At 36.3% G+C, this 21,162-nt stretch overlaps 1 protein-coding gene across 2 annotated transcripts in view; it reads right to left on the reverse strand.

Moving 5' to 3' along the window:
* LOC136037057 (uridine-cytidine kinase 2-like) overlaps window positions 1-18,601 on the reverse strand; it is a 59,156-nt gene extending 40,555 nt beyond the window's left edge. For both annotated transcript variants that reach the window (XM_065719491.1, XM_065719492.1), the window contains exons 1-2: window positions 18,376-18,601; window positions 7,609-7,768 (exon numbers count right to left, since the gene is read on the reverse strand). In XM_065719491.1, the coding sequence (XP_065575563.1) occupies window positions 7,609-7,768; window positions 18,376-18,465 (250 nt within the window). In that variant the 5' untranslated portion in view covers window positions 18,466-18,601. The remainder of the gene's footprint in view (window positions 1-7,608; window positions 7,769-18,375) is intronic.
* Window positions 18,602-21,162: the final 2,561 nt, after the last annotated feature.

The following is a 21,162-nucleotide window of genomic DNA, read 5'->3' on the forward strand; positions in this document are numbered from 1 at the left end:
AAATGCATGATAATGAGCGTGTGAGGCCGAAGGCCCCAGCTGATAACCCATAAGAGCGGAGTAAAGCGATAAAAATTGCTGCAGTAGCGTAGACTAAGAGCAATGTATGTCCAAGTAATTTATTTTCTAGCCACTTCATATAGAACAAATGGCAGTAATATTCAAATGGAAATAAAAATTTTCAAGTGCTCTAAGAACCAAAATGATCGAAGTACAGCCAGTCTCCCTGTGTTTCTTATTCTTCCAGTCAGCTTCAGGGTGCCCAACGACATTAGATCCACATTTTAAATGGCCATTTAACTCAAAATTGACAAGCCATATCATTCACAATAGTCAACATTTCAAAACAAAATGTGCCTCCAGCAGTGGCGTGGCCCATGCATGGGACCCATGCATTCCTAGTTCCCCGGCTTAACAACCTCCCACTCCTATATAAATCCCGGAAACCTAATTTTGAATTCCATAACTAGGGGGTTTAGGAGTTGGGAGCAATGGGAGTAACTCCCAACATGAGAGTTACATCGAAAATAACTATATTTTGGCTATCTAACGCTAAAAAGTATCTCAAAACAACTTTTGTCTAATCAAGACATAAAAGTGACGTTTTCATCAAATAGGATTTATTCAAGTAGAACACTATCTTAAAAGTTAAACTAGAATGCAAGAAATTTATAATAATAAGCCTTTTTAAACCAGGAGGGGGGCAACTTTTTAATAAATGAGAAATTTGAAGTAATACTTGTGTCTAAACATAGACAGCATATAATTAAATAAAAGTTTTTAAAAAGAGAAAGATGAGTTTAGTTTAGAAGAGGAATCTTTCGCAATGTTGTATTGGGCCGCCAGATTAGAGAAGCCAACTCCTTTCTCGAGTTTGGCTATCATTTCTTTCCTTTAGTTTTGTTTTTGCTCTTGTAACTTTTCTTTGAAGTGGAATCCCTGTTAATTGTCTTTGAAACCATAACCAGGAGTTAAAGCAGCCGAAATATAAATAGTACATAACGGAAATAAGCACATTAACACCATCGGACACACATAATCAGACGCTCTATTAATGACAGTTCGCCTGGGATGGAGCTGACAACAAAAGCCTCATTTGATTTGGCACCTCTACCAAAAGGGCAAGGAATCTTGTCACTTTTATTTGATTTTCAGTTGATATGGGGAACGTTTCCTTATAAGATGTTGACATCATAATGTTTTGTCGTCTTTTGACGACTAAGGTTTATGACGTTACAAAGGTTTATTAATTTTTGTTGACATAGAAATTAAAAATTTAGGCTGCAAGTTTGTGTTCAAGAATGGCAAGGAGCACTGGGATCAACTAATTAACGGAATAAATACTGACAATTACATCATTCAGCATTAAATAGCGTGAAAATATTAAATTTGAAATCACCGCCAAAAGATGTGTCCAGCTGGCTATTTCCAGTCGAAATGAAACAAACAAAAAAACAAATCAAACACTGAAAAGCCAAATGTTGACAAGAGGTAGATTGTCTGTCAACTTGTGGTTCAATCCCGCTTTCTGGGGCTATAATGAAAGAAAGGTTGAGATGGCTAGGCCACGTTCTACGGATGAAGGATGACAGATTACCGAAGATTGTCCTTTTTGGCCAACCGTCTGGGGCTACACGGAAAGCAGGTCGTCCTTGTCTGGGTTGGGAGGATGTCATAAATAAGGATTTAAAGGAAATGGGAACTTCCTGGGAGGGTGTAAAGAGGGAGGCTTTAAATAGATTAGGTTGGAGGAGGAGCGTGCGTAGCTGTGTTGGCCTCAGGCGGCTTGGTGCTGCAGTGAGAGTTATTAGTAGTAGTAGTTTGCAATATAAAAATCAAACGCAGGTTACGCATCCCGGCGCATGATAACATTTAGCGTGGGTGGTCACTGGTTGCCCCACCTTATGAGGTGGCATTTTTATCTCGAATTTTAGGTCGAAGTCCCAAATGGTCAATTCCAGAATTGTTTTACCACCGACGCTTCACTTTATGATGATTTTATGATTGTCTGTGGTAAAACTATTCTTTGCAAATGGAATTCTTTAAATATTTTATTCTAAAAAAGTGTTTTAAACCATCAAAATTGTTTTATCAAAATATTTATACTTAGCAATTACACTCGACTTAACTAATAAAAAGTTAACTTAAAGACAACCGAACAGAACTCTTACTATTTTAATAAATGATTGAGAGACGGCTTTACTTAAAACATTACAGTTACAACAACATAAAAGATGGACATATCCTTTTAATTGAAACATGGAATGAGATCCACATACATTCAAGGATGCTCCCTCTCTTCTGAACAATTAGTGTATAAACAAGAATAATATAAACAAACTACCAGTACTGATGTTACAAAACTTAAGAAAATACCAAAGCGAATGTCTTTAGTGAAACCATGGGTCACTCTCCTCTGAATTATTTATAATATTCCCATTTATACACTGACTATTCAGAGAAGAGTGACCCATGGTTTCACTATAGACATTCGCTTTGGTATTTTCTTGAGTTTTGTAACATCAGTGCTCGAAGTTTGTTTATAATGGGAGTTTCTTATTTATTTATTCTTATTATTTTTTTCATGCATTTAGTTGTAGTCATTGTTTGTGTGTGTTATGTTTTTTTTCCTTTTTGTCGTACTTTTCTTTCTTTTTACTGTTGAGAAAGGCACCCGGACGTGGGGCCGAGATATTGGAATATATATATATATATATATATATATATATATATATATATATATATATATATATATATATATATATATATATATATATATATATATATATTGACCTTGTGATGAACTTGTTTCAAAATCCGCGTTCCTTTTGATCTGCTGATGGTTAGTTCTAAGAACCATCCGGCGGAATCACGAATTCGGTTGAATATTTATTGTGGTGAGCTTGTGCACGCATTACGTCTCGCTGAACAGTCAGCTGTACCATTTAGACGGGTGTGGCCTGGTACCGAAGTACCAGGCTGGTCTGCAAATGTTAATCTTCAAAACACGTGTAGTTCGGCAAAATTCTGGCTTTCGGTTTGGCGTGAGGCTGGATGTCCTCAAGACGGGTGGGTGAATAAGCCTCGAATTCATAGTAAACGTAAATTCGCGAAAGAACTTTCACTACACCGTAGTGCAATTATTCGTTCTCCATCTCAGGCTATCCTTACCCACCCAAATAAACTTTGGTCTTCATTGTTTAAAGAAAGATCCATGTAACAATGACCTCAATATCTCGAGAAAATTGGGTTCAGCATTATAGAAATGAATTTTCGGCTCCTGATATCAAGCTACAAAAAAGCTTCGGTGTGAAACTGGATGATTTCTTCTCACGAAAGCGAGAAGAAAACAGTCCGGGTCTTAAAATTACGAGGTGTTCTATCCGTTCTGCTATTAGAAAACTAAAAAAAAAGAAATCGCGCGGTTGTGATGGTATATCAATTCAGCACCTGCTGTTTTGCAGCGAGCTGTTCCTTGAGCACCTTGCCCTGCTTTTTCAAATAATTTTTAACCTGGGTATAGTGCCTGATTCTTTTTCAATAGGAATATTAACACCTGTGCCTAAAAAGGGAAAGCCACTTAGCCAGTGCTCGTCTTTCCGACCTATAACTGTGGCTACAGTTTTTTGTAAGTTATTTGAGGCACTTATTGTCGATGAACTGCGGTCGAAATGCACAGTCCCAGACCATCAATTCGGTTTTCAGCCTAGTCTTGGTAGTGGTCACGCTCTTTCTGCTCTTGTTTCGGCTTTGATAGATGCTGAGAAAAGCGGTGAGAGCATAGCTCTCGCTGCACATGATGTCAGAAGGGCCTTTGATTCACTAATTCATGAGCAGATTATTTTAGATAGGGCCTAGTAGGTGTTGATCCAAGTATGTTAAACCCTTTATATGATATGTATAAAAATTTAAAAGCTAGGCTTAAGCTACCAATAACACCTAACCTGACAAATAACCCGGTACTCCCCGTTGAAAAAGGTGTAAGGCAGGGTGCATTGACATCACCTACCGCATTTAATAACAGCATCGTTAAACCACAATCTAAGTCAAATCTGACATACATTCTGAGAGGAATTGATCTATCGTTAATAAGCTATGCAGACGATGTACTTCATTTGAGCCGCCTCCTTCACGGTTTAGAGGAGAATTTTATCCAGCTTCAAGTAGAATATGGAAAAATAGGCCTTCAGTTTAACGAAAAGAAATCTGATGTGTTGTTATTTAATGCTAAGCAAGGGTCTGCTGTTGATGTTAGGCTGGGTGGTGCTACTGTTCGGCTTGCCGAACACATAGTTTATTTGGGGATCCCTATTGGTCGGTCTATGCTTGAAACACGTCATCTTTTGCAGAGTCATCTGCAGAAGCGGATCTCTTTAGCGTATAGCCGTGTTGTAGTTTATAAGCGTCAGTTTGATCGGCGGATTTTGGCCCATCTATATAATGCAATGGCACTACCTCATTATCTGTATCTAAGTCCCTTTTGGAGGATTTTCCAAAAGGAAGATAAGAAAAAATTGCGGTCTACATATTATAAATATGCAAAGTACCTCTTACGGCTTCCACCATGGACAAGTAACCGTATTGTGACAAGTCGGTATGGGATCATCAACCCTAATGAAGCAATATTAGCCCAGATCGCCAGATATAACTCTAATATTGTTACTCATCCTTGGGCAATTATTTTGAGGCAATAGGTTTTTAATTTTTTGTAGTTAGATACGCATGTGTTCTTTATTTTTCTTGTGTGTTGTGTATTCTTTTGTAGTGTTTTTTTTTTTTTTTTTTTTTTTTTTTTTTTTTTTTTTTTTTTTTTTTTTTTTTTTTTTTTTTTTTTTTTTTTTTGATGGGAAATAAATATGCATGTATGTATGTATGTATTCCTGTACAGTGATATTTAAAGTTGTATGTATGCAAAAGCGGTTCAGTGCTTCATCGATTGTTCTTTATAAATTATTCCATTGTTGTGATGTTTCTTTTTTTTTTTTCTCATATTCCTTTTTTTTGTCGTTTTGTCTGTATACTCCGTCTCTGTTTACTTTGTATTGTATGACGGGTTAGAAATAAAATAAATAAATAAATACATACATATTTTTAATTAAATTGTAGTTTGTTTTTATTTTTGTTCATTGCTTTGTTGAAATTAAAACCCGTTTTTTCTTCCTTAATTTTTATTAATATTCCTCTATAATACTCGTCGGATTACCACCTGGTTTAGGCATAAGAATGCCATGGGTATATTTCCACCTGCGTGGAGATGTTGCAGAATAAAACACAACTGGAAAAGCGATGAAAAAGGCTCAGCTAATTCAGCATTGCAATAGTTTAAGGTAACATTAAGTATACTGTCAGGAACTTTGGATTTGGTCAAATCAAGACAATGTAGAATCCAAATGACACTTACGAACAGAACAGTTTATACAATCAAAGAAAGAATCAGTTTGAAAAGGGAAACTAGGAACCTTTCTACCATGGTTAAATTCGGCAAAACCCTTGGGAAAAACTTTGTCAATATGCCTGTGGATATTATATGACATTCCTGCTATTGATTTTCGGGGAAGATGAAGTTCCCTTGGATGATGATATAAAGCCTCTTCGACAATTCTCCATAAGTTATTTGCAGAAGCATCTTGAATCTTGGTAGTGAATTTCTCCTGATAGTGAATCTAGGATTGCCAAGTCCAGTGAAGTGTATCTTAAAATACTTTGACCAAATCAACTGTGTCCTTTTTTCCCTCTGAAAGTAGCCATTGCTTGTATACCATTTAAATAAAGTACCTTATTGATGTAATACTCTTTTTGCAGTGGGCATTGAACCAAGGTCTGTTCTTGCTGGACACTTGAATCTGCTTTGACGGAATATTGCTTATGATAGTCAACTATGGCCTGCTGGTACTTTTTTGCAGCTTTCCCAGGGCCTTTGAATTGAAAGGCTCTCCATTGCTGAAAAGCAATTTACATAGAATCTGATTTTCTCCGTTTCCAATGCTCTTTTATAATGATTTTTGAGGTTATTGATCGAAAACCAAAGCACATTGAGGGCATGTGTGTATATAGATGTGTGTATAGATGTCTGTATGTGTATATGTATATATGTGCATATAGGGCATATGTGTTACGCCCTAGCCCCCAGGAAATACTGGTTTTACGAATATCTTCATTTCAATCACACTCTGTATACTCTTATATGATTCTATTATGTTATTTTTAACTACATGTTATAGGAAACTTTTGTGTTATGTCAGATTGCTAAAATCCCGAATGGCTGTAAAAAACTTTATCTATCAGAACAAAGGACACCCCAGAGCTTCAGGGTCATGGACAAGGGGTTACATTTGAAATTTTTCAGGGATGGGTCAAATCCTTGTTAAGCTCGAAACAAAGGCTAATTTTCTGACATAGCCAACAAGTTCAGACTAGCCACCATGTTGGACAACAAACATAAAAAATAAACATATTTTCCTCTAAGCATTGGTAACAACCAATTCTGATTACAGAATGAAGACATACTTGTTACATGTAAAGTGCCTGTTTTAAGTAATTTGATTGTTTTCAGGTTAGTGATTGACCAGGAGTTACAGACACTTACCAAATATATAAAGTAAGATTACAGTAAAATGGAAAAAGATCCATAGGCTTCAGGGGAACACTAAGGTCCTCAAGTATACAAGCCTACTTCCATTTCCGGGTAATTAAAACCAGGTCTAGCTTTACGTAATTTTGAGCTAATGTAATTTACACATACCAATTCCCAACAATGTTACGGTATTTTTTAATATAAACAAATCCTTGCAAGCATTAAGGTCTATTTTATTCATAATCTGGGCACAACTGATTTTCAATGTAGTTATTATATGTTTAAGCATAAGAGTCTAAATCAAGCTGTTGTGTAGTCATTTTAGTTTCAGAAAAAGAAAATATAAAGTTGAATAAACAAATAATTTATTTTGTCATTTTGAAGTTTAATTCCTTGTTACTATCTTACCTATCACACATTACTGCGATTTCGAAAGAAATCAAATTCAAGAAGAAATCACCCTGGAAAATTCTCTCCCTGTATTAATTTTATATTGCACTTCAAAAAACATGCCAAGCTTTTGCAACAATGTACTCAACAGCTTCTTAAGGTTTCTTGGTAATTAGATGAACAGTGTAGCAATGTATAAAGGACAAATTTTTAACTGAATCCAGAAATTCAAACAAGTGAACTATATTACTTTCAGGAATTAGAAAAACTGATAGGAATGAAACCAGCTTCCAATGATGAATAAAAAATAGGGAGAAAAGAAGTTTTTGAAAGGATCAGAATTTGAAATATTCTTGGTCATTTCATATAACTTTATATAAACTAACATATAAAAAATTAACCTCCTTACAAATATCAAATTTCACCATATAAGGCAGAAAGTGCTTATATCTGTCAACTTTTTTTTAAAGCCAAGTTTCCATTTGACACTTAAGAGACAAACTAGAAAGAAAATCAATCAATGAATAAAACTACTATTTTGCAAAACATAAAAATTTCTTCTTGCCAATTTCCTTTTGGCTGATTCATTGAACAACTTCTCTTTAAAACAAACAACAAAAACTCAGATCAAGTTGAAATCTTACCAGGGTGATCAAAATTGAATTGGCCCAATTTTGCCTTTTCAGATTCAGCAGGAGTCAACTCTCTGTAAAAGCTGTCCTGTGATATACATATGACTTGTCTTTGCTGCTGGTCCACATCAAACTGGCCGAGCCTCTCAATGATGGTCTGACATACAGTAGACTAAAAGACAAGATATCATATAAACCTGACATGTGACAACATATATAGCCTACATACAAATATAGAATGAATCTACAATTTGTATAATTTGAGGTTCCATTTTGGGGGGCTTCAGGGGTCATATCATCCCTGCAGTGAATTACTAGTAGTAGTAGTATTAAGCAGCAAAAATGGGCCTGGAAGGGAGCTTGTTGCCCACTTATCAGTTTTGACTCTTAAAATAGGTAATAGAACTTTTGTTTTGCAGTATAATGACTTTGGTTTCCTCTCAAATTTCTGCACATACTCCTTTCATATAAATACCAAGGAGAAAAAAAGATAAGGAAAGAATTAATAATACATAGGAAGCACATCAGTCTTTACTTAGGCAGCTAAATTTATGCATGATATTTTATGATTTAACATCTGCAGAATATTGACTTGCCGTGCTTGAAGCTCTGCTTATTAACGTGCATGCCCGTGCTTATAATTATTTGCTTGCTTATATATGTTTTTGTTGTAGGTGCTTGCTTGGGTTTCCATTAAACCATTAAACTAAACCGAAGATATTGCATGGTGTCAGAAGTAAAACAGTAAACAGGGACAGCACACCACATACGTCCTTGGACTGGTTATCGACGAACCTAAAATCGGCCTGGAAAAGGTTCAGACAACACTGTGAATTAATGTTCTCCGGACCACTGGAAGGCAAATCTCAGGCTGTCCAGTGTTCGTATCTATTGATATGGATTGGTGATAAAGGAAGAGACATTTTCAGCACATGGACTCTAACAGATGCCAAGACAAACAGGGTTCAAACGTACCTTAATAAATTCGGAGCCCACGTTGAACCCATATCAAACCCCATAGTGACAAGATTTACTTTCCACAAGCGAGACCAAGGTATTGAAAACATCAAACAATATGTGACCGGCTTCAAGTTAATTGCTAATGACTGTGACTTTGGTACTAGCAGAGATTACCTGATAAGAGATCAGGTAATCTCACCGTGCCATCGAATCTGTACAGGAAACCCAAGCGCAAATGACAGGTGCTAATAAGACTTCAGTGCCCGTGATGAAACAAGAGATAGATGCCCTGAAGAAACAGTACAACAACAAGGAATGCTATTTCTGTGGTGCACCTTATACCAAGAATCATAACTGCCCAGCCAGGGGCAAAACATGTTCAAAATGTAACAAACTGAATCACTTCGCCAAAGTATGTAAAAGCAAAGGTGTGAATGAAATAAGCCAACAAGAAGCAGGAACAAGTGCAAGTGAGTTCATGATTGACACTGTCAACAGCATGCTAGTGAAACATGCAGATGGGCCAGATGCTGTAATAAGAATTGTTGACCAGAAACTAGACTTAGTCTTCAAAATAGACACAGGAGCTGAAGCAAATGTTCTTCCGGTCAGCGACTATAATAGCATGGTACCTAAACCTCGTTTGCAACCAACAAAAGACATTCTAACAAGCTACTCTGGAGAAAGATTACAGGTTTTGGGGTTTGTAGAGCTATGCATCTGTTACAAGGAAGGTGAGAAACAGGTTCACCAGTTTCATGTGGTCAACATTGATCGCAAGCCAATCCTTAGCAGAAAGACAAGTCAGAATATGAAATTGATCAAATTCATTCAGAATGTACAGAGCGAACCTGCACCCACAATGAAACCCCAAACGGCCAGAATACTGGAGGAATATGGAGATATTTTTGAAGGTGTAGGAAAACTCTCGGGGAAGTGTAAAATCCACTTGAAAGAAGGAGCTGTACCAACAGTACAACCACCAAAAACAGTTCCATTCGCCCTACAAGAAAAACTCAAAGAAGAACTTGATCGCCTTGAAGTCATGGGCATCATTGAGAAGACAACTGCACCAACTGAATGGGTAAACTCAATCGTAGTCGTCCAAAAACCAAATGGATCTCTTAGGATTTGTTTAGATCCTGTCGACCTAAACAAATAGGTGCAGCGTCCTTACCACCCAATACCATCGTTTGATGATGTAGCAGCAAAATGTTCAGGATCTAATACATTTTTAAATTGGACGCAAGACAAGGATACTGGTCCATGGAACTAGATGAGGAGTCATCCCTCCAAACCACCTTTAGCACTACATTTGGCAGATATCGCTGGAAGCGATACCCATTTGGAGTCAAATCAGCACAGGACGAGTTCCAACAGAAGATGGAGGAAGTCTTTGAAGGACTCCACATTGGACTCATAATAGATGACATTGCTGGAACAGCAGCAAATACAGAAGATCATGATGCTAAGTTGAGGCTGATATTACAGCGAGCCAGAGAAAAGGGAGTAAGGTTCAACCAAGATAAATGTATTTTTAATGCCGTAAGCACTCCATACTTTGGGCACTTGCTGACCACTGAAGGCATCAAAGCAGATCCAGATAAAACAAAGGCAATTGCGAACATGCCAGCACCAGAATCACACGAACAGCTACAGGTGCTCCTAGGCATGTACAATTATTTAGCAAGATACATCCCAAACCTCTCCACTCTAAACCACCCTCTCCGTGAACTGTCTAAATCCAAGACTTGCGACTGGACAACCCAGCATGAGAATGCAAGGAAGCAAATCCAAGCCTCAATCTGTGAAAACCTCTCATACTTTGACCATAAGAGCAGAAATGTAGAAGTCATAGTGGACGCCTCTCAACATGGGCTAGGGGCCCAACTAGTCGTCGACAACAAAATAGTTGCCTTTGGATCCCGGTCCCTCAGCGGAGCAGAAAAATGGTATTCGCAAATTGAGAAAGAAATGCTAGCCGTAACATACCCTTGCAAACAATTCCGCCAGTACATATACGATAGAACAACCACTGTAACCACCGACCACAAGCCTCTTGAGTCAATACTTAAGAAGCCCATATCCAAGGCTCCACCACGACTTCAAAGAATGATGATAGCAGTTCAGAACTATGACATACAAGTCATATATCGCCCAGGCTCCGAGATTCCGGTTGCAGATGCCCTTTCCAGATTACACTTGCCCGAAACAGATCCGGACACACAGCATGACTCCGAAATTGCAGTACTCAGCTTTCTCAGATCTGTCCCAATTTGCGACAACAAGATCAAACAAATCATAGAGCAAACAAGGATTGACCAAAACCTACAAGTGCTGGTCAAGACCATCGCTGAGGGATGGCCCGATCATCGCCATGAATGCAACACTGCAATCCTCAAGTTTTGGAATCACAGAGATGAACTAACATACATGGATGGCGTGATTCTGAAGGGCAACAGAATCATAATCCCAGAAACACTGCAGAATGACATTTTAAACCAACTACATGCTTCCCATCTAGGAATGGTCAAAACCAAAGAACGAGCCAGGATGGTAGTGTTCTGGCTAAACATTACAAAAGATATTGAGAACATGATTGGCAGCTGCAGTACTTGTTGTACTATGGCACAAAACCAAGTCAAAGAGAGTATGATGACATCTCAAATCCCCACACATCCATATGAACATGTTGGAATGGATATCTTTGAATTCATGGGAGTTCAGTATTTAGTCACTGCTGACTATTACAGCAGGTTCATAGAAGTCGATAAGCTAACAACTAGCAGATCACAGCAAATGATCACCAAACTGAAAGCCCACTTCGCCAGACACGGAATCCAGAAAAAACTGACGTCAGACAACGGGACTCAGTTCTCGTCGAAGGAATTCCGAGATTTCATAGACAAATGGAGCATTGACCACAAAACGTCAAGCCCAAACTATCCACAGTCAAATGGATTTAACGAAAAAACAGCACAGACGGCAAAAAGGATCATGTCCAAAGCCGTAGAACATCAGTCCGATCCGTACTTAGCCATGCTAGAGTACCGTAACACATCAGTCGATGAGCCAGCCTCACCAGCACAGTTGCTGATGAGCCGACAACTCCAGATCCGTTTTGCCCATTCTTCCCAGACACTTAAATTCCAAGGTCATCCCACCCTCATCTTTCCAACAAGCCAGAGAAAGACAACAGAAACTACAAACGGAGTCATATAATAGACACTCAAAGGACCTAAAACCACTGCTCAAGGATCAGACTCTGTGGGTGAAGCACGACCACAATGCTAGGTGGCAGAAAGCACTGATACTGGAAAAATACGAATATGTGCCACGACCCTACATTCTTCAAACAGAGAATGGAAAGGTCTACAGACGGAACAGGCGATAGATCAGAGAGAGAAACCACAGTATGTCCACCGAGCCGCATTTTGAAGCAACGTCCCCGGAACCCAGTATACCTGGAGATCAACCCCACGTATCTCCTCAAGCCCAAATAGGAATTGAACATCCACATAGAGTCCCGTCAAGCCCCACAAATTTCCCAACGCCACCTCGTTCTACAACTACACCCACCGAAAGATTTGCTACCCCACTAGCAGATGCTGCCGCTGCAGAGTCTCCTTCACGATCCCCTTCGCACCTAACCCAACGGCTAAGACAGCCACTAGCGTTCTGGGCGAATTACAAAGCCACCCACCAGGCTCAACCTTTGATGTTATCAACAAAAGAAGGAGGATGCAGGATATTGACTTGCCTTGCTTGAAGCTCTGCTTATTAACGTGTATGCCCATGCTTATAATTATTTGCTTGCTTATATATGTTTTTGTTGTAGGTGCTTGCTAGGGTTTCCATTAAACCATTAAACTAAACCGAAGATGTTGCAACATCTGACTGTTTTGGTGATGTTTTTATAGCTATGTCACAGTGGTGTAGTTATAGTATTAAAAATATGAGTCAATTTAGGAAACCACAGATGAAAACTATATTTTCTGGATTTCTATATTTAACATTCTGTCCAGAGTATGGAGTGTGATTACTGTGCACATAGTTGAAACATCAATTTTTCATGGGCGGCTGAGAAACCAGTGACTGAGATGCTATTGTTTATGTTCCTATTTATTTGCCTTTTTAATAGCTTGTTTAGATAATCACTTGGGCAGTTTAGGGATGAATATTTTGCATACTTCTTCAAGTTTTTACTTCACTTCTAAGCATTATTATATTGTTTTATTTTATGCATATTATTAATTTTATTATGACATGATATTTATGTTCTTAAAAAAAATACCAGCTGGCCCATGGCAAATAAAACAAATACACACACACACAAAAAAAGTACAACTATTCCAAATTTTTCTTGGTGTACCATGCCCTCATGGGTCAATCTAAAACGGTTTTTATGCAAATAAGTTTCTATTTTCCATAACAAACACATTTAGATTGCCAAACAAACAATAACTCAACTGCCTGACATAAAAGCCTAAGTAATAGTATGTTTGTTGGTTTGTTTTATTGGTTAAGATACTCTTCACTTTTTACAAATAAAGATCTTTAAATCTATAAAGAAAGAAGCAAACAAACACAGGTATTTCTGTCTTTGTAAATGCATATGAAGGTACAGAGGAGAAAATGAAAATGGGAAAAGAAGAAAAAGAGATACAACATGAAAAATGACAACATTTGTATTAAAAATGATACAACTAGCATTTGATCTTGGCCAGTAATAAACAGGTTAATTCTCTCAATGATTGTCTGTCTGATAGTAAGCAGAAGAACATAAAATAAATTTGTTTAACAATATTGAAGAAATTTCCAAAACATTGCATGGATGCAATGAGGTTGGATGCAATGAGGTTGCAATAAGGTTGTTGGTGCAAACTTAAAATATCATTAAAACTGAGGCTCAAAAAACCAACAGTCAAAATACATTCTGGTACTAAATGAATTTAAAAAAAATCAGAAAATGTTTTATTTCAAGAAAAATAATCAATTTTTTATAAATAAATTGATTAGAGGTAAACAACCATTGATTACGAATTAAAGTCAAATTATTGACTCTTTGTCACAACTATAATTTTTAAAACAATTAAAAACTTTAGCACAAAGGACAAGGCGTCGAGGAGGGGTCAACCCCTTTTATATACAGAACAGTTTCTGTTCGTTTTAACTTTTAACGTTGCTCCTTTCTTGCAGTTAAGAAAACTTGTTTTTTTTTTGTTTTTTTTTTTTTTTTTTTTTTTTTTTTTATTTAATCTTTATAAGAATATAACATTTCATCAAAGATTTTCTTGTGACTACTAGTAAAGGATTTCATTTGAACACATTTATGTTCAGTGTAATTCTAAGCATTGATGCAAAGAGGGTTATTTTAGATAGTTGGAGTTTAAATTTTATTTTCTTTTGCTACTCTTTTTAATTTTCAAAGGTCTGAAAATATAAGAGAGTTAGACTGAAAAATTACTCTGAAATGAAAAAGGGAAAGCATGGTACCTATGCAGAGAGGGGGCGAGGGGATTTTGTGATAAATTTGGAGATATTTTCATTATCAAGCTACAAATTAGATGAACATACCACTCAAGACTGTTTTTATGCTCCTTCAAAACATAACTGTCATTTTACTCAGAAACTAAACGGACCCTTTAAGATGATACCTTTTTTCTTATTTACTGCAGTTTAGTTTGTCTTATTTTCTTTTACTCTAAGTTTTGGGCATAATATATTAATCTTAAATACATAACAATTGAATATGTGATAGATTAAAGGGTACTTAGCCTATGTATTATACCACCAACAGTCAAGTTTATGCAGTGTAAAACTTGAGTACACACTAGTTTTATCTATCTGTATTAAGTGGGTGGATCACTTAATATTATTAATAAAGATTCCATTAATTACCTTGGGTTGCCTTTTGGTCCGTCAATTAAAGCTACACAGGAGTTGGTATTATCATCTGTGTTGGGAAAACTTAGGAAAACATATGGCCTGCTATTTAGGGTGAAAGGTCGTTTTGATAGGCAAACACTTGCTAAAATTTATAATTCAATGTTTGCACCTCATGTATTTTTCATTGTTCCATTTCTGAAGTTTTTGAGTAAAAGTGTTAACAGCATATCTGTGTTTTCTTTTTCTGGTTTTGTAAATATTTTCTTGGAATTCTACTATGGTTCAAGAATAGTTATACTATACAAAAATTCGGAATATTTGATATTACTGTTAAAATGGATCAACAATACAACTGATTTCTTAGATGGTCTAGAGAAAATAGAATAAATTTTCTCCTTAATTGTCTCATTTAATGGAAAAACAGTTTTGTCATTATTTCTGTAATAAAATAGATATTTATGCACTATGCTTATGGGTGCTATTTAATGAGTTATGTTATTATTTATAGGTCATGTTTTGTGAGTGGTTTTTTGAGTTTTGTGCAAACAAAACAAAAACAGCTGTGATCTACTGATTTTCATTAGAAGTGTAATTTTTATATTTTTCGGTTTTCTTTCCATACTCCTCTGTGTACATCTTTTGTATGTAAAGAGGGCATAAATAAATTATTATTATTATTAAGAAACAGCTTATGCCCAATAGAAAACAAGTGGCAGGTGACAGAATACATTGGAATTATATAATTTGGGCCATCTATTTGCACAGTTGGGGGGTGGGGTTAGGTTAGTTTAGATCAGGTTGATAAAACCCAACACCCACCCACCTTGATTAATGTGTAAATAGGTAGCCCAAATTTGTCTCTAAAGTATTATATTTTCATAATGTTTTGTATTTCTCATTAGGATTAATCTAACTTCACTTCTTGAGTGTTGGTGGTATAATACATAAATACTAATTAAAAAAATAGATCTTTTTGCCAGGAATCTTCATCATTTAAGAATTTGTTGAATTTTCTTCTTTTGGTATGTAAAAATTAAGTGCTTTTCATTTTTCCTTGAGAACTTTATTTTGCATATAACCTTTTATGTTCAAATATATTCTACTCCTCCTCCTCCCCTCACCATTTCTACTCTGCTGCCCTACCCCAGCAATATTTTTGGTGGGCATTCATACTTGATTCAGTGGTTCAACAGCGGTCTAGGATCTTTGTATGGTCTAGGAAAGTTGCCAGGTAATGACAATGTGCAGCAACTCCCCTCTGCCCCTCTTAATGAGCAAAATTAAGCCATAGATTATATTCAACTTTGGGGAATAGTTGATTAAAATGCAATACGTGATTCATAAAAAATTGAATATTATAGCCTAAAGAAAAATTTGGTTATTATTTCCAGATTGTTTACTTGTAAAGTCTATTTTATTTTTAGACTTCTTTTATGTGTACATTTGGTCTTTATTTCTTAATCTGCTACCAAATATCTGTGTTTAAAGATTGATCAACAGTTTGTGGTAATGAACTGTAAATAGCACAGCCCAACAAGAAACAAAACTCTAAAAAAGAGCAACTATAGCACAAAAAAGAGCTGTTTTTGCTTTTGATATCCTTTTTTTTTGCCAGGTGATATATCTCTCTTCAGGAGATATATGCATCTCTTCTCATCCGCAAGAAGAAATTTATCTCCTCTCATGCTACTGCTTTTTAAAACTTGTTTAAACTAAAAGCCCATTGAGTTTTATGTCACTATGTGAAAATTTACTTTTAATTAGTTGTTATCTTTTGTCTTTGAGGACAAGTTTTTACTTCCTCTACTTTTCTTCAACTGAAAGAGAATATTTGTCCAAATCTTACACAAATAGCCAAATTTTCTCAAGACTGTTTATTTATCAGTTGAAGGAATTCTAAAAAGGGCTGGTAGCTATCAAGGTGGATACAGTTTAAGCAGGTATTGGGAAAGCTGGAACATGGAAGACAAGTAGCCTAAATGGGGATTAGAATAGAACAAAATTAATATCACAGCTTCTTAATACACATGACTGCCAGGGTGCAAATCAATATTGTTCTCCCAGAAAATCAAATTGTGATTTTTATAGTTGTAGTATAGTGACCAATGAGCATTGAGCATGCAGTTGGGTATTCATTATTTTTATAAAACCAATAGCATTGGAGTGTGCAACTACATCAATAAAGTAACAGCAGTAAGCTATATGCAGTATACTTCAGACTTTGAGTAATATACACCCCTAGCAGTAGGGTATTAGACTAAATATGATACAGTAATTTTGATAAAATGGTACATATAAAAATATAAAGTATGATATTTATGACCAGTACATGGCTTGCCACTGAACTAGATAATATTGTTAATTGTGAATCAGAAAAATATTGATATTTCTAACTGCAAGCAATATTACATTGTAACTTTTCTGCAAGTTTTATGTATAAAAAAGCTTTTTGCTCAAATTATATTCTAATTAAATTCTCAATGGATATTCTAACACTAATTTAAAAAAAAAAAAACAATGAAAAATAAATGTGAAAATACCATTTTCACATATAAAAGAAATTTTGCACAAAACTAAGCTTTCAAAACACAAGTTCTGCAGCTAAAGTGTCAGCAGCTTTTGGATTTCTGCTACTGACAGCTTTGGAACTTCTTGCACCCTGATACTGGAAGTTCTGCACCCTAATACTGAACTTCTTATACCCTGAATTGGAATATACCCTGACTTATTGACAGAAAAGTTTCAAATTGCAAAGTTCACAGTCAATGTTCCTATTACCTGAACAATTGTTTAGGGTCATGAAGCTATTGTTAATAGATGCATTTTGACTTTTGGAACATCTTTTGTCTCTTGCAAAATTACTGCAAACTCACCATTATGGAGTTATTCCAGCCCAAATATCCTGTATTTACACATATAGAATTGTAATCATTTCTATTTTTTTTGATTGGATATTTGAAATCACAAATCTGTAATAGTTTAGAAACAAATTTGGGCTATATATTTTTGCACATCAGGGGAGTGGGGGTAAAGCATAGCATATATTAAATATGTAAGCTAACCATTGCTGTATTTAATATATGCTATGCTTTACCCCCCCCCCACCCCCTAATGTACAAATGTATAATACCTCCATAATGGTGAGTTTGTGGTAATTTTGCAAGAGAGAAGAGATGTTCCAAAAGTCAAAATACATCTATTAACAATAGTTTCATGACCCAAAACAATTGCTTAGGTGATAGGAAAATTGACCAAGTTCAGTGCTTTTTTAGTCAATAGCATTTGAAAAATGTACACTGAAATTGAAATGGTAGGAAAATGATTTTGAAAATTGAGTGGCCTAAAAAATGATGTTAGGATTGTTATAAACATGTATTTTTGGAATATATTACTCTTGAACAACTTATTTACATACTAGTGATATGTTTTTCACACTTTTCAATACCTTACCTAGTGTTGATAACATGTCTGTGGTTACAAAATGAAACACCTTTGGGGCTCTTTTAAGGGCTCAAGATACAATTAGGGCCAGAAGTAATTACTGAATTATGAAATAGAATAACAAAGATATCTAATGATATTCTCACTTCCATCCTAGGCCTGGCTGAATTAGGCTAGGCTATATAGCCAACTACAAATCAACAAGTTAATCCACTGCCCTTATTTGGCTCTTTTTTTTACTGCCTTTAAAAATAAACTTATCAATTTGGTCAATTATTAGCATCCATGTCACATTGGGCCACCCCCTAGGCTACTTTTGGTCTGAATTTTCAATTGATTTTGGTCTAGATCTGCCTTTGTATTGACATGCTCAACAGAAGGTTTTCTGTGAAGCCAATTGTATGGGCTGTTACTATTTTTCAAAGATATAGGCAGAAGAATTATGCTTGGGCTTGCCTATCCAGTAGACTTAACCTAAGAGAAACAAACCTTCCCAGAAGCTGTTCCTCCAGCAACACCAATTAGGAAAGGCTTTTTTGCTGGGCTGCTAGAATGCTTTCTACTGAATGAATTAGACATTTGACGATATGAAATTTCCCTAGCTGATTATGACACTTTATGCTGAAACACTGAAAAGTTTACAGGATCAAGCAAAGTTTTAGAAAATGTTGTATTGGGACAAATTAATGTGCTTTGATATTAAATAGAGGGCACAACGAATAGCATGTGCAGCGTTTGCAAGAGATAAAGAATAGCAGCCACAATCTGACAGAAAACAAATCCAAAAAAATTTTTCGAGTGTAGTTCTTGGATTCAGTATCTAGGCTATAAACCCACAATCCGAATGGTCAGTGCATTGGTATTTTTGCTGTCTAAATTATCAGTGGATCGTAAAATTTATTATCCAGATTTGGATATTACAATCTGTTTTGTCAGTACAGATCTTAAGTAAACAGAAAATTTCCGACGACACTTTCCGTAAAAACCGCACAGGTTAGAACCTTAACAGTTTCCAGGAATTAGCCGACATCGGCGGCATAGGAAAAAAAACGGTACAACACCAAAGTGTTGCTCTCGCAACACAATTGTGGATTTGTTTTCTGTCAGATTATGGCTGCTATTCTATATCTCTTGCAAACGCTGCATATGCTATTCGTTATGCAATAGAACATTTTCTAAAGCATTGCTTGATCCTGTAAATTTGAATAAATTCTTCCAATTGTTTGCTATGATCTTTTATTTAATTTCCGTTCGTTTTGGGTATAATTTATTCTTTAGTGGTATTTTTCTGGTCATTTTGATTTTAAATTGTAATAGATTTTTGATTATACTAATCGTAAGTTTAATTTGGCCTTTACTTTTCTTTGGATTTTTTTTTTGTATTTTATATTTTCCAGTGAAAAATTATCTTCGAAAAAACCTGTCTCGTCAAGCAAATCGAGAGAAAAATTGTTTTGGTTATGGTCAGAAATACTTTCATAAGGAAAAAAAGGAAAACCAAACAAAAAAAGTACGGAAAGAAGAATGATCAAAAATATTTAAAGTCAAGTAACAACGCCAAAATATAATTATAAGTTCTTCTAAATCGAAATTAAAGCTTTTGGCCCATTCAACAGCAAAATAATGCTTGTAAATTATTTTTCTTTTAATAAGGTTTCTCTTGACCCACTAGCTTATGGATAATTTTCAATGAGATTGCCGGTTCCAGTTCTGGTTCAATCAGAATCCCTATTTTTTGTGTTTATTGGAATCTTTTCAGTGTCAGTTTTAATTTGTATACTTTTAATTTATATCTACAAATTAAAACGGACACTGAAAAGATTCCGGAAAAGCACAAAAAAATAGAGAAATATAAAACACATAAAATTAAAACGGAAGCTAAACCAAAACAGGGGGGGGGGGCGAGAAAATAAGTTCAATGACCTGGGCAGCACCTCATCAAATAAAAAAGGGAGAAACTAGTTGGATATTTTATTCATTTTCTGTGATGAAGGGGACAAAAGTTTTTTTATATCTGGAAGTAACGCAGCGAATGGGGGACTTCGCGCCACCCCAACACCTAGTTGGTGGGGGCGCTTCAACCCCACCCGGTCGTCGGTCGTCATTTATATTCCCTGTGTCCCGGTCACGCTGTTGTTGTGATTCCTCGGCACGCTTTCTTTTGGTGATTTCTCTTTAAGACGCAAGCCTGTTTTCACACTGTTGTTGTGGTTCCTCGGCACGCTTTCTTTTCATACTTTCTCTATTAGCCGCAAGCCGGTTTTCATGCTGTTCTTGTGATTCCTCGGCACACTTTTTTTTCTTACTTTCTCTATCAGCCGCAAGCCTGTTTTCATGCTGTTCTTGTGATTCCTCGGCACACTTTCTTTTCTTACTTTCTCTATCAGCTGCAAGTCTTTTGGCATAGACTCTTTGAGCAGCTTCCTCGGCTGTTGCCATTGTAGGTTCTTCAGTCATTTTACAATTAAACATTTTTCCGTCCACGATCTTCTTACAATTAAAAATTTGTCTATGAACGATTTTCTTAAATACTTTTAATAACGTCATCGTCATAACAAACTTGACGACAACTAACTTCATGACGACATGACGTCACTCGACAGACCCACAGACAAACAACTTATTTTTATATATATAGATATACTAGCTTGGGGTATTATATTTTTATATATATAGATAACTAGTTGGGGTGGCGCGAAGCGCCAACCCAACAGCTAGTATCTATATCTATAAAAATAAGTTGTCTGTGTGTCTGTCGAGTGACGTCATGTTTGTGTGTCGACTGACGTCATGTTTGTCGACTGACGAAATTACAGACCGGGACATCGGGATACAAATGACGATCGGGACACCGGGACATTAGGGAATATAAGTGACGACCGGGACACTCAAAGAGAAAGCAACCGGGACACAAGGAATGTTCGATTAGCAATCACCATCAACAAAGCACCGGGACACAAATGACGACCGGGACACAGGGAATATAAATGACGACCGGGACACTCAAAGAGAAATTACAGACCGGGACACCGGAACACAAATGACGACCGGGACAAAAATGACGACCGGGACACAAGGAATATAAATGACGACCGGGACACTCAAAGAGAAATTACAGACCGGGACACCGGAACACAAATGACGACCGGGACACAGGGAATATAAATGACGACCACGACACTCAAAGAGAAATTACAGACTGGGACACCAGGACACAAATGACGACCGGGACACAGATAAACAACTACAACGGGGACGCCGGGGGGCACAGGGGGA

This window comes from Artemia franciscana, chromosome 16, assembly GCF_032884065.1.
Source record: "Artemia franciscana chromosome 16, ASM3288406v1, whole genome shotgun sequence".
Taxonomy (NCBI): Eukaryota; Metazoa; Arthropoda; class Branchiopoda; order Anostraca; family Artemiidae; genus Artemia; species Artemia franciscana.